Here is a 14,255-nt window from a genome sequence, read left to right as displayed (position 1 = left end):
TGGCCACAGGCCGTGCGTGATGCTCAGGAGTTTGTCAGGCAATGGAAGGTAGATTTGTGGGCGTGTCCATGTGGACAGGCTCCGGCTGTAACTACAAATGGCACTGATCCAGCACCCACCATCTCTGTGAAGAGCACACACACAAACACACACACACCCCCAGCTCACGCAGCTGTGCTAATCTCAGCAGGGCCACACCAGACCAACCCTCTGCTAACACCTGCCTGAAGCCAGAGGCTTTGTGACAAGACTTCAGCAGCCTCCAGTGTCTCCTCTGACCCATTTCCTCCCTCCGCAGGGGTCTGCTCTGTGACAACAGGCGCTGACTACAGCATGGTCTGGGATGCCCAGCCCGAGCACCCAACTCCTATAGTATTCCAGTGGGGGTTGGGCACCTCATTGCGTTAGGCATCTTTGGAACTCTCCGCTGCGGTGACTGGGCCTGCTGTGGCTGTGAGTTCTGGGCCTGCAATAGACATTCAGGGATCGGTCCCTTCTGAGTTCTGGTTAGACCCCAACCCTGCCCCTCCCTCAGCAGCTCTTAGGCCTTCCCAAGCTCCTAGATGTTCAATACTTGTTAATATTGCCCACGGTCCGCTTCCGGAACGGTCTGCAGCTGGCAAGACCATGTGGCTCCCTCTGCCCTCACCCAAGGAAAAAGGGGCACGAGTCACGGCTCTCTCCACTAGAGGCCCAAGCCCGGCAGCACAGAAGCAGGCTGGGCGTTAACGTCAGTGTCTGAGGTGTCTGCAATTTGCAGCCATTCCTCCTTCGATCGTCCCAGGTCAACAGGGCTGGGCCTGGTCAGCGACCTTCACGAGACACCCCGGTGGTGCAGGCGCGTGGGCTGGGGGAGTCCTTCTGGTGGAGCCAGGGCCAAACCAGGCCTCAGCCGGGTGGCTGGGTGAGATGCTGTGCTGCGGGGAAGTCAGTCAATGCCCCGACACGGTGTCCGAGGCAAGGGGCTCCCCGGGACCCCGCCTGCTAGTGAGCAGTGCTGGCTGCTGGAGGGGTCGTCTTCCAGGGAAGAGGCAAAACCACGCATGAACCATGGCCCTTAGGTCTGCCAGAAAGTCACCAATTCTGGGGTCCTCGCCCACCTCCCTCCAATGCCCTCCGCGGCTCCATGTGGACCCCGCGTTCATCTCCACTTCCTGGAGCAGCGTCTGAGTGGCGGGTGCGGGGTCCCTCTGTGCGCAGTCTGTGAAATGCTTTGAATCCGGTGGGATGAGGGGTCCTAAACAAACATATTGGCCTGGTTTCCTTTCTGCACCCGAGGAGCACGGTCCGGCGGTCCCTGCTGGCTCTCTGGGGTCCTTGCAGCAGTAGAGATTGGGATAAGTGGATCCAGGCACTGCCAGCAACTGTCTGCAGTCCTCTCCGTGCCTGTGTTGTTCTGATCGTCGCTCACCCAACGAGGTACATGCCAAGACAGGGTCAGCTGGCCTGCCCAGCCCCACCATAAAGTGCTTTCTTCCCTCCTTCCGCCGCTGGGCAATGTCTCCATTGAAATTCAACATTGAGCAATAAAAGAAACGATCCGCGTTGGCCACACCCGAAAGAAAGTGCCTCTCCTTTGCCTATTGGCCTCAAACCTGCCCTCTGCTGGATGGAGAAGGCGTCGCAAGGATCCCGCTTGGCTTGACGGAGAAACCAGTCCAGTGCCATGGGGCGCCGGCTGCCCGCTGCGGTATTTTCAATCACAGTGTTACGTCGTAGGAGTCAGTGGGGAAGAGCATCGCCACAGATAGTCTTTCAAAATGGCTGCCCCTCCGGTCTGGGGCTAAGCGTGAGGGTGCTAGGGCCTTCCTCTAGTGGGCCCCAAGGAGCCGGGCCTGGTGGTCCCCAAAAACAGTTGGAGGGGTTCAGAAGGGGCTATACATGGTGCCCATCCACATCTCCCCATAGTGAGGCAGAGTTGGTGCTGAACTTACGCCAGGTTTCCAGCCACAGCTGCGACCCAGGCCTGGACAGAGGAGCCCTGCTACCTCTCAGGATGGGGGTCAAGGTGAATGGACGTTGTGGGGGCGAGAAACTGGCTATTTCTGACCAGGGACTGTCCAATCACAGCTTTCCACTACACCCACCTGCATCCCCGGGATTACTCAGGGCCGTTACACCCCTTCCTTGGTTCCTTAAGCGGTCATGGGAAGCTGAAGAAACGCTCTCTCTGCTCTGTCCCTGACTGCATCTTACCCAAGAGATGGCTAGCATAGGCCTCTGGCCAAACAGGGCCACGAAATGCCCTCCCATGCCTGCCCTGCCCGTGGCTAACGGCTCAGTGGCACACTGGGGAAGGCTCCTTGCTTCTCAGCAGAAGGATTAGCTGCTCTCCACGCCCCCTCTTCCCTGGGCTGCTGGCTGTTGGAGTACTCCCCCTCCCTAGATATAGCTACGTATGTACAGACATTTAAAATGAGGCAAAGCCTGGCCTGGTCCGGAGACCACTGCACACCCAGGGGACCCTGGCATCCCAGGAGCTCAAAAAGGAGACCACTCTTCCACTGCGATCTAAGCACCCTAGGAGAACAGTGGTGGCAGCAGAAGGTGATGTTTCTCAGCCAGAGCCCTGTGCACGTTGGGGGGGAGGTGGGGAAGAACTTCCCCAGTGACTGCTCCACCAGACGGCTGTTCTACCAGAGGTGAGTGCCTGGCCGGCCGCCCTGGTCCCCACTCTGAGGGAAGCTGCTTGGTAGTCGCTAAGCCGGCCTCACGGCTGGGCGAGGTCGACCTCCCTAGGGATGTGCGGGGTGAGGGGCAGTTCAGTGCGGGGGGTGCATCATTTGTCCTCTTGGGTACTGCTAGAAGCACGGACGAGATGGTGGGCTGCAGGCATGGCTCCGCCGGGTGTCTGTTTCAGTACTTCCCTCCAGCCTGGGAGAATCTGGGCCTTCCCGGAGGCCTGTGGGGGGTCTACCCAGCTCTGCGGACAGAGAGAGGAACCTTGGAGACTACTAGCTAGGGAAGGGGGGGGGGGGGGGAGATATTTGATGTCGCACACAATGGCACACGAAGGAGTTGGCAATGTTTGTTTGGCGCGGTCCGTTCCCGGTCATTAGAACAGGTTTGTCTTGAGGGCGTTGGGCTTCCTGTGGAAGGACGAGAGGACGCCGGAGAAAGGTCCTGGCATGGCCTCGGCCGGCTGCCACGCCTTCAGGAGCTCCGCCGTGTTGGTGGCACCGTTGCTGGTGCTGACCCCTGGCCAGATGGGAGCCTTTAAGGACTGGGCGGCGTGGCTGGGTCCGAGGCCCTGACCCGTGCCGGGGCTGGGGCTCAGGCTGCTCCCGGGGCTGTTGAGGCTACCCGTGGTGGGCAGCGATGCGGTGCTGTCCGGGGTGGGGCTGCAGTTGGACTCCTTGGACTCGTCGTCTTCCGAAGAGGAGCGCGGGTCAGATTTCTTGTTGGCTGAGGAGCCGCCATTCACCCCCTTGGCATTTGCCGCCCGTTCTTGCTTGCGGAACTTGGCGCGTCGGTTCTGGAACCAAACCTGGATGGGGGGAGGGGTGGGACGGTGACCGGAAACGGGGGGGGGGGGACAGAAAAACCAAGTCAAGCGAGGAAAGAGGGATCCACCCGCAACCTAGTCAGCTGTCTCTTGAACGATGGAATCACAATAAGGCTTATTAATGATTTCACTTGCACCTCTATGGCACCTTCCATCTGAGGATCTCCATCCAACCGCCTATACAAATCCCCACTTCTTGATCAGACTTCCCAAAGGCAGCAGGGCCCAGAGCCTCAAAGGTATTTAAGCACCTAATCCCCATTGACATCGCTTGGAGTTAGGTGCCCAAATACTGCAGTCTATTGAAAACTGTATTAAAATGATAAGCTGGTACTTTAAATGCCCACGGTGTTTTCCTGATCCTGATGGCAGGCTAGGGGGCTCTGCGGGGAAGCGTGCAAGCTGGCTTAGCTAGCAGCAATCCATCTAGAATAAGGTGGGGTGAGTTGTGCCGCTGCCTCAGCGAGCAGCCTGCTTTCTCTCTCTCTTTCTCTTTGGTTCTTGTGTGTTATCCTTCTGAATTCTAATTAATAAAGCAGTGTTACGTTGCCACCTCCCAGCCAAGGATTTAGGTTTTTCTCTAATTTCTCTGTGTGCGTGCCGTGAACATGACAAATGCCTCTCAGGATCTGGGACTCGGTTAATGGAGGTGCTCGGTGCATCTCAGGAAGGGACTGGCCACTTTTATTCTGGGCTCTAAAGCACCATGTGGTGCAATAGTGAGAGATCTTCATCCATGGTGTGATGGGCATTTCATTCAGTGCTGTCTTCTCTGAGGTGGGCTATGCATCAGGGCTGAGTTTAAAGGAGGGGGTCGAGTGGAGATTGGGTGGTTGTTGGCCACACAAGGCGATTGTATTCGCTGTTAAATTCTAGTCCTTTTTCTTTTGTGTTGGAAATTTACCAGCCATTCATTTCACGGACAGGCTGTTGGTTCTTTTATTATTATTATTATTATTATTTTATTGACAGTGTTGCCAACTTTCACGATTTTCATAGAATCATAGAAATGTCAAGCGGGAAGGGACCTGGCGAGGTCATCAAGCCCAGCCCCTGCTCCAAGTGGTTCTCAACCTGCGGCCCGCTTGTGGCCCAATCAGCACACAGCTGCGCCCATGTGACATCCTCAGGGCCATACAGGTGGTATATATATTGTGTGGATGTGGCCCACATAACTCAGAGAGAGCTGCATATGTGGCCCACAATGGCAAGTAGATTGAGAACCATGGGCCTAGGCTATCCCTGGCAGGTGTTTGTCCAACCTGGTCTTACAAACCTCCAGTGATGGGGATTCCACAACCTCCCTTGGAAGCCTGTTCCAGAGACAACAACCCAGGTTCTCCTATTCATAGATTCATAGATTCTAGGACTGGAAGGGACCTCGAGAGGTCATCGAGTCCAGTCCCCTGCCCTCATGGCAGGACCAAATACTGTCTAGACCATCCCTAATAGACATTTATCTAACCTACTCTTAAATATCTCCAGAGATGGAGATTCCACAACCTCCCTAGGCAATTTATTTCAGTGTTTAACCACCCTGACAGTTAGGAACTTTTTCCTAATGTCCAATCTAAACCTCCCTTGCTGCAGTTTAAGCCCATTGCTTCTTGTTCTATCCTTAGAGGCTAAGGTGAACAAGTTTTCTCCCTCCTCCTTATGACACCCTTTTAGATACCTGAAAACTGCTATCATGTCCCCTCTCAGTCTTCTCTTTTCCAAACTAAACAATCCCAATTCTTTCAGCCTTCCTTCATAGGTCATGTTCTCAAGACCTTTAATCATTCTTGTTGCTCTTCTCTGGACCCTCTCCAATTTCTCCACATCTTTCGTGAAATGCGGTGCCCAGAACTGGACACAATACTCCAGCTGAGGCCTAACCAGAGCAGAGTAGAGCGGAAGAATGACTTCTCGTGTCTTGCTCACAACACACCAGCTAATATTAGCTAACCTGAATCTCCCTGGCTGCAGGTTACGCTGGTTGCGTCTGATTGTACAGTCAGTGGGCACAGAGAACAACCGACCACCGTCTTTTTTATAACAGCCGGGAACGTATTTTCTCCCAGGAGGGGAAATGACTTGTCCCCATTTCACAATAGCTGATTTTTTCCCCTTAACGCTCCAATTCCGGGACTCAGGCAATTGTGTGAGAATCTCAGCTTTCTTTTTAACAAGGCTAGGGGAGCTGCAGGCAAATAAGATCCCAATTAAAAAAAATTGAACAATTTGGGGGCCTGCTGTCTGATTTTTGAAGGGTTGGGGATGGCAACCCTTGGCATTTGCAATAGTGCCAAGAGCCAGGTGCTGGGTGCACCGATAACAAACGCACGAGCTCTGGCCCAAAAAGCTTTATGCTCTGGGCAGTCTTGTGGCATGGGGGGCTGGTGAGTTTTCGCTGCCCCCGCACTGACTGCCAATCCTGGAACCTAGTTATTGGCCCTTTCCGCCTGAGCACCGGATTCTCCATTCACGGATGGGAGTTTCCTGGATTTTCACCTGCATCGCTGAGAGCAGAACTGGGCTCCGAGAAATGATCGTTACGGTTACAGCAACGAAAAGGCCTTTCCTTCCCCCGGCCTTTATTCTTAGTTATCAGTATGTTCCAGAAGCACGTGGAGCCGAGGCCAGGCCCCCTTATGTAAAGCCCCACACCGAGTCCTTGTTCTGAAGCGCCCAGTGCCGCTCGCTCTCACCCCGTGTAAATCCGGAGTAACCCTGAACAGGAGGGGAGAATCGAGCCCTTTGTCTCCTGTCTCTGGCCCTGCCTGTCTCTCCTCCCCAGACCCAGTTCGATGCCCACCACTGAAAAAGAAAATCTCAATTTACTAGCATTTCTGCTCCTCCTTATATTTGGCTGTGGCTTTTTTCCGTGGCTGGGTTAGCTGACTGTGGCTCCCTCTAGTGGCCGATCCAGGGGCAGATAAGAGGCGGCTGCTGACAACCAGCAGCCCCTTCAGATCGAGTGCTAAGGCTGGTGCTAAAGGCCCTGGGTCTGAGCCCTGCAGCGCCTGGCTGTAGTTTGTGCCACAGGGAGATTTGCACAGAGACAGGAGCTCTGTTTCCTGAGCTGTTTGTCTGCTCCCGCTGCTCATGCCGCAGCCGCCGGGCTCGGTAACGGCGCAGCCACCTCACAGCGGAATTAGGAGCTCGCACGCAGCCTGTGATGGCTCCGGGGAGGGACTAGAGAGGGCTGCCGCTCTGGAGCCAGACTCGTTTGGGCCGAGTGACAAGCGCCTGTTTTCTAAGAGGAGCTGGAGCCTGGCGCAGAGGTTCCCCGCCGCACGAGGCGAAGCGGAGCCGCCAACGACCAGCCCAGTCAGCGCTCACGGGGCCCGCAGCCGGCGTGGCCATTTCTCGGCAGCTGACCCCGGGGGAAATCGGCACTAAGCCGGCCTGGCTCCTCCAGGCAGATGAGCCGCGTGGCGTCTGCGGGGTCTGCTGGTCCTAGGATGGGAGACGAGGGCAGGCAGCGATCGGCCAGGCCAGGCCGGCTGCTGTGACCCACTGTGATGCCGTTGTGCCCGAATGGCCACTGACGCTGGGTGTTTTACAAGACGGAATTTGAAGGGGGGTTAACACCCCCCCCCCCACACACACACACCATCCTTCTGGTCCTAATTTGCATCACTCTTGGCAGTCTCAGCCGAGAGAGCCGGGACAAGGACTGGACGGGCACCGGGACCTGCCGGGACTGTGTAACCAGCTCCTGACGCCTAATTAAAGGTAGCGCTAAATGAGGAGCCTGCTGCAGGGGGCCCAGCGGCTTAAGGAATAAGCAGGAGTGTCAGGAGTTGTGGGGTCTATTCCCAGCTGACCTGCCACATGACCCTGGCTACGTCCCTTGCCTTGCTGCTGCCTCAGTTGCCCCATCTGTCCAACGTGGATCATGGCCCTTGTCACCTGGGTAAAGGGCTTTGAGCTCAGTGGACGAGGAGCGCTAACCTTAGTCGGGGTGTCCTCTGGGTAGTGCTTCGAGGGCACCTAGTGGGGGAGGAACCAGGGGCTGCTGCCCAGACGCAGGGCCCCTGCACTGTTGGGCCAGCTCCTTTCCCCAGTGCTTTGTTCCCAGAAAAAATAAAAGGCAGCTCCCTCACCCCAGGCGCAACCACTGCCGGAGACGAGCTCCTGTTTCTCCTGCCTCCCTGTCTGCCTCTCAGACGCACTGAGCGAGACAGACCCAGGAGCATGGCCTCACGGCCCCTGCCTTCCCACCAGCGACAAGCGGTTCTTTAAAGCCCCACTTGCCTCCGAGGGAGGAGGCCACCTGCTGAATGGGGCGGGGACCTGCTGTTGTACTGAAACACAGAGACCTCGTCTGTGCCAAACTCGGACTGACGCCTTGGGACGGCTCAGTGCGGGATAATTCATTAGGGGGCTGAGGTCACATTGGGTTGATACCCCGAGTGTTCAAGGGGCCGGAGCTGAGCCATGACTTTGGGCCTGCTTCAGGAAGGGCTACACCTTCAAAAATTCATTGCGTCTAAGCCCCGCATCGAGCCCAGGCCAGAGAACCAACCCCAGGGATTCTGGCACCAGGCCCACAACTTCGGCTGGAGCCAGAGCGTTGCTTTTAGAAAGACAGCCAGTCTCGATTTAAAGACGTCGGGGGATGGCGAATCCATCACATCACTGGGCAAGTTGTTCTAACGGTTAATTACCCTCCTGGTGGAAAAACGGTCCACCCATTGCATGTTGTTCAGGAAAGCACGTGCTCCCCTGAACAGGGATATGCTCCTGAATTGGGGCCTTGAATTGCAGGCTACTAACTCGAGATGATTCTCTTCTGGAATCTTTGGGGCAGGACCAGGTCTTCCCATGTGTCTGTGCAGCGCCCGACCCAATGGGGCCCAGATCTGGCCAGCTATATGGCAGAGGTAAACCCAGGAGTCCTAACCACCAGTCCCCATGCTGCATAATGCTCCATCACTTCTAGTGACTTATACAGTTCAATCCGAGCAGCTGCTAAGTACTTATTCTCATATTCTCGTATTCAGCTTCAGTATTTTGACGGGGTTACTGGCCTCACGGCAGGGGGAAGCAATAGATCGCTCTTGATTTTCGCAAGGCTTTTGACACAGCCCCATGTGACAATCTGGTCGGCAGACTAGAGAAATGTGGTTTAGATGGAATTATTTGGTGGTTGCACACGTGGTTGCAAAACCCTATCCAAAGAGTAGTTATCAATGGTTTCCTGTCAAACTGGGAGGCCGTATCTAGTAGGGGTCTGTCCTGGGTCAGGTGCTAGCCAATATTTTCATTAATGACGTGGATAATGGAGTGGAGAGGATGCTTATAAAATCGGTGGCTGACACCAAGCTGGGAGGTGGTGTCAGCCAACCCCAGGGATTCTGGCACCAGGCCCACAGGTGGAGGACAGGGTTAGAATTCAAACTGACCTCCACACCTGGGTCTGCAATCGATCAGATGAAATTCAATAAAGACAAGTGCAAAGTACTACACTTAGGAAGGCAAAATCGAATGCACCACTGCAAAATGGGAAGTAACTCGCTAGACAGCAGTAGTGCTGACAAAGATCACAGACTGAACACGAGCCAATGCCGTGATGCAGGTGCAAAAAGGCTGATCTCATGCTGGGGTGTGTTAACGGGAGTGTCCTATGCAGGACACATGTCCACTGAAGATCAGACAAGAAATAATGGACTTTAATCTGCAGCAAGGGAGATTTAGGTCAGATATTAGGAGAAACTTTGTAACTCTAAGAGTAGTGAAGCTCTGCAATAGGGAGGTTGTGGAGTCCGGGTCACTGGAGGTTTGTAAGACCAGGCTGGACCAACCCGTCTAGGTTTGCTTGGCCCTGTCTCAGCGCAGGGGACTAGATTAGGTGACTTCTCCAGATCCCTTCCAGCCCGACATTTCTGTGGTTCTAGGATTATAAACCCAACCTGGGAGGTAGGAAAATCCTATTTGACAGGTGGGGAACTGGGACAGAAAGCCCCCCAGCTGAGGAAAGCAATGCAGCATGTGCTTAACTTGAAGTAGATTTTAAGCCCCAATGAAGTGAATAGGACAGAGATACCTGCTTAAAATTAAGAACCTGCTTAAGAGCTTTGTTGAATAGGGGCCCTAGACAAAGGAAGGGTGAAACAATGGTTAGCGCGTGCAACTGCATGCTAGGACTCCTGGAGTCTAGTCCTGGCATTGCCACTAACTCACTGTGTGAGCTGGACAAGGCACGGGCTTTCTCCTTGCCTCCGTTTCCCCATTGGCGCAACGGGGTGAGGACACTGTCCTGCCTCCCAGGGATGGTGTGACGCTTGACTCCCTCATGTCTGTAAGGCACTTTGAGATCCTTGCATGGAAGGTGCTCGATAAAAGGGTTCTTATTTATTTGTAATAATGAACGTCGGCTACTCTGCATTTCAGGGAAGCGCTGTGTCATGAATATCCAGCCACATCATGTCTAACTGGGCTGGGCGGAACTGGGCTTACCTGGACCCTGGCTTCAGTGAGGTCGATCTTCAGCGCCAGCTCCTCCCGGGTGTAGATGTCTGGATAGTGGGTCTCCGCAAAGACCCTCTCCAGCTCCTTCAGCTGGGAGCTGGTGAACGTGGTCCGGATCCTTCTCTGCTTTCTCTTCTCGTTGATGCCCGAGGGGTCCGAGAAGAACTTGTAGGGAACTGAAGGGGAGAGAGGGAGGAGACAGGGGGAGAGTGTTACTTAGCAGGAAAATATGAGAGGGTCTGAGAGCACAGAGTGCAGTTAAAGGGGGACTATATCTGTAGCTAGCTATAGATATGGGACATGAATAACCATTCACAATGGACTGTATCCAACTCCCACTGGCTTGGGTTCCTAACTCACTTGGGATATTCTGACACGACACTCCCAGCCTCAATATTGTTCAAGTATTAATAGTGCATTAGCTATTATTACATTCTTCACTCTCGTTTAATTATGATGCATTTGACTATTCATCCCATCTATATGATCTCTGCTTCTGTGCTTTCTATGTTAATAATATCGCAGTTAGTGTTTCTATTGAAGTATGAACGTTGCACTAGCTAACAATGACACTGCTGACTGGTATCTGATTCTGGTGCATATTTCGATGCGATCAGCGATGGCGTTGCTAATTATTGGTTTATACATATTAAAGATGTTATTAATCGCTACCTCGCTATGATTTTTATGGTGGATCCATTTTTAATTAGCTAATTACTTTAAGAACCAAGTAGTCCATTCTTATCATTGTTTGAATTGCTATTTCGTAGCGTGCGGGGTAGTTATTTGGTTTATTATTAATTTAGTAAATTTTTGCCTTTCCAAAGCTTCCCCAATCGCTGCAGCATCTGACGCGGCATCGCTATCCCGGAGTCTTTATCTTCATGAAAAATATCCTCCAGGAATCGTTTTGGATCCTGACCGCAGCATTTGTATCGGGGTAGAAAATGTTTTTGCTTCGTTGGCCGTGCGAAGGACTCGGCCAACGGAGTTGAATTCCGTTGAATTCAGCGGAGTTGAATTCGAATCCAGCTCTCGGAAATGCTCCGAAAGCCCCGCACCAAACGGAGACGGGAGCGAACGGTTTAAATGTCAAAATATTCTTGTTACGGGTCAGCCTCGCTAAAGCGAGAACGGTGACCACTGCAACACGGTGTCTACCGTGTTGTAAACCGGGGAGCTGCCCCGGGACCGGCACTGCGAAGTCACGGCTATTCACAAGGCAAAAGACAGATCGCGGAGAAATACAATGAAATAGGGGAAAAAAAGGGAGGAAACTAATGACAATCACCAGCAACTTGGTCCAGAGAGAAAAAAATTGTTTAATACAGGTTCAGTCACTAAGCAGATAGATAGATTAGATTAGATGGAGTGCATGGAGAGAGATAGATAAGGTGTAGGGGGATAGATAGATAGATAAGGTGTATGGGGGATAGATAGATAGATAGATAGATTAGATAAGGTGTATGGGGATAGATAAGGTGTAGAGGGATAGATAGATAGATAAGGTGTAGGGGGATAGATAAGGTGTAGGGGGATAGATAGATAGATAAGGTGTATGGGGATAGATAGATAGATAGATAGATAGATGATAAGGTGTATGGGGATAGATAGATAGATAGATAAGGTGTATGGGGATAGATAGATAGATAGATAGATAGATAGATAGATAGATAGAGTGTATGGGAAGAGAGAGAGAGATGTATCTATATTTATAACGAAAAATATATTTGTTTCTACTGATAAAATATATACTTAGCTGTATCTAAATGTGTGTCTCTGTGTAGCTGGATATGTACATGTATCTCTTGCTATCGACGTGTAGATACATGCATATCCTGTACGTGTCTCTAGTCTATATAGCCATATAGCTATATGCATATGCATCTCCCTGCTCTATATACACCCAGGTTTATGGCTACAGATAAAGATTGGCAGCGGTCTAGCAGAAAACAACAGCGGAAGGTTGCACCGCTTTGAAGTTCTTAGCGCCTGAAGTCTGTTGTCTCCCGGAGTGTTTTCTAAACAGCGCGGGTTTGGGCTTCGAACCCTGCGCAGATTTGGGGACCATGTGTCTTAGGACTTGTACCTAAAACGAGAGTAAGATCTGTTTCCGAGGGATGGGTTTGTATCTCGGCCGGACGGAGCACGTGAAAATCGGATGGCGAGAGACCCTGCCGCTGTAAGGAGATTTCAGTATTTTTGTAAATTGCCAACACCATCCGATCAGTGACAAAGGGACCCGACACTGCCCAGAACAAGTTGAAACGCCTCGGCTGGGGCAGCATTGGTTTTGCAGCGAGCGCCGGGTTCTTACAGCTGGTCTCAGGCGGATGCGATCCCTTCCCAAAACGAAACAAACCCCCTCAAGTCTCGAAATTAATAATTTCATAAAAAAATTTCTAGAAGCCATTTCTGCAAATATTAAATTAGATTTCTTGATCTAATCCTCCAGTTGCTGTAACCTGATTACCCATTAATTTGTTTTGGCTGTGAACATAGGGATACGGCTCCTTAACTTGATTAGACGCCAAATCTTATATCTTTATAACTGCATTTTGCAAAATTGGTTTATACCTTTTTGTTTTAAAAAAACCGGGGGTTGAGGGGGGGGGGAAGCGAACCCGATATAAAGAGATCGCGTGGCAGATTGCTGTGCAAAAAGCCCTCAGACCTTTGCCAAACTTTTATCTGTTCAAATTTGCCTAGCATGTCAAGAGCCCCCGGGTCCCCTGTAGACCCTTCTCTGGCTTGCCAGCGCCTGGGCATCTCGAGAACTTCTCATGCACCGGGTCCAACTCCAGTCACACCCCGTCCCTGGCTCCAGTGTCACGGGGCTCGTGTCTTTACCTGTGGAGTAAGGCGAAGGCTGGTGGTCTCTCAGGGCCCCCAAGGTGCAGTTGGCTGTGCTGAGCGGCGGGCAGCCAGGGTTGGTCCCAAAACTGGTCCTGATGGGGTTGTACTGGAAAGTGTTTGCCTGGCTGCAAGAGCTGAAGTCCGCGTAGGCAGAGGCTTCCATGGCGGCCATGCAGGAGTCGTAGGAGTTGAGGTAAGAGTAATCCATTTTGTACATAGAGGAGGTCACAGGTGGATGGCCGGAGAGCTCGGAGGAGGGAGAGAAGCGAGGGCACCACCGGTGGGGTTGGTCTCTGGAGTCCGATTCAGGGCTCCAGCCTCAGCGCCCCGGGGTCTGACAGCCACTCGCCCCCCTGGTCCGAGCTCTTGGTCCTCCTGGCTCAGCAAGTTCCTGGATGCCTGGAGAAGGTGCCTCTCCATGCACCCCTCTGCGCCTCTCCCTCTGCTTCCCCCCTTGGCTCGGAGACCGCTCCTCCCGGCTGGCGGGACCTGCCGCCGTGTAATATACGTGGCTGGGGCTGGGGAGACAATGGGCAAGGCGTTGGTTGGTTTTGCATGATAATATCTCCGGAGTCTATCGGGGGCAGTAGGAACGGGGGGAAGCGCCTCCCACCCCTGAGCATCACGAATTCAGCCCTTAACCCTTTGTGGCGTGCGGAGGGGGAGGGGGGGTCCTGCTGCTGGAGCCTAGAAACCCCAGCTTGAGTTGGGCCGTCTCTGGCCCAAGCAGCCCGTCCGAGTTGATTAAACCCCCTTCCCCGCCCCAGGCCGCCCTGCCTGCGGGGATGGTAGCCGCGAAAGGGGCTCGCTGAGCGACCCAGGCCCGCCGCTGGCCCTGCGGGGTTAGTCCGGGTTTTCAGAGCCCCAGAGGCGCTCGGATTGGGGGCTCGCCCAGGGCACGGGTATTGGGGACCAGGCGGACGGATCGGGGCCAGCCCCCAACTTGCCCAGATCCCTCTGAACCAAGGAAGGGGGTTGGTGCCAGGGGCTCACACGGGGGCCTCCCCTCCCCATCGGGTCTAACATAGTCTACAGCCCGTTATTACCTGCCCCGGCCCCAGAGGCAGCACGCCCGGGCCTCCCCTTGCGGGCACCAAAGGCCGGTCCTGGGGCTCTCTCGCGGACCCGCGCCGGAGTGGAGCCCGAACCGCTGCCAAGCCGTGGAAACCCAGGAGCGGCGTGGCGGGGTTGGAGGGTGCGTGAGAGCGAGAGAGGCCCCCCCGGATCGCCCCCGAGCCGCACCGCCCCCACCACAACCACCCACTCCACGCAGGGCCCGACCCTCCCGGGGCAATGGGAGTTTTCGGACGGGAGGACCTCGGGGCGTTCAAGGATCGGGGCCTTCCGCGGGAACACCCCCCGGCCGGCTCGAAGTTAACCCGTTGTCTGCTGCTCCAGCCGGGTGGGGAGCCCCTGAGCCCCCTCCCGCCCCTCT

The 14,255-nt window shown here is 54.0% G+C and overlaps 1 protein-coding gene across 2 annotated transcripts; it reads right to left on the bottom strand.

The window, feature by feature from the left end:
• Positions 1 to 1,101: 1,101 nt before the first annotated feature.
• Positions 1,102 to 14,002, bottom strand: PHOX2A (paired like homeobox 2A). 2 transcript variants are annotated; one of them, XM_034759226.1, is made up of 4 exons: positions 13,867 to 14,002; positions 12,815 to 13,338; positions 9,953 to 10,140; positions 1,102 to 3,487 (listed from the first exon to the last, which is right to left on the bottom strand). In XM_034759226.1, exons 2-4 carry the CDS (start codon positions 13,035 to 13,037, stop codon positions 3,056 to 3,058), a joined length of 843 nt encoding a protein of 280 aa, XP_034615117.1. In that variant the 5' UTR covers positions 13,038 to 13,338; positions 13,867 to 14,002; the 3' UTR covers positions 1,102 to 3,055. The 2 variants fall into 2 exon arrangements, with proteins under 2 accessions (XP_034615117.1, XP_034615116.1); XM_034759225.1 differs by lacking the exon at positions 13,867 to 14,002 and having other exon boundaries at positions 12,815 to 13,647.
• Positions 14,003 to 14,255: the final 253 nt, after the last annotated feature.

The sequence above is a fragment of the Trachemys scripta genome, chromosome 1 (assembly GCF_013100865.1).
Source record: "Trachemys scripta elegans isolate TJP31775 chromosome 1, CAS_Tse_1.0, whole genome shotgun sequence".
Taxonomy (NCBI): Eukaryota; Metazoa; Chordata; order Testudines; family Emydidae; genus Trachemys; species Trachemys scripta.
The sequence above is the reverse complement of the archived record's forward strand: the minus strand, read 5'-3'. Positions and strand labels throughout refer to the sequence as shown.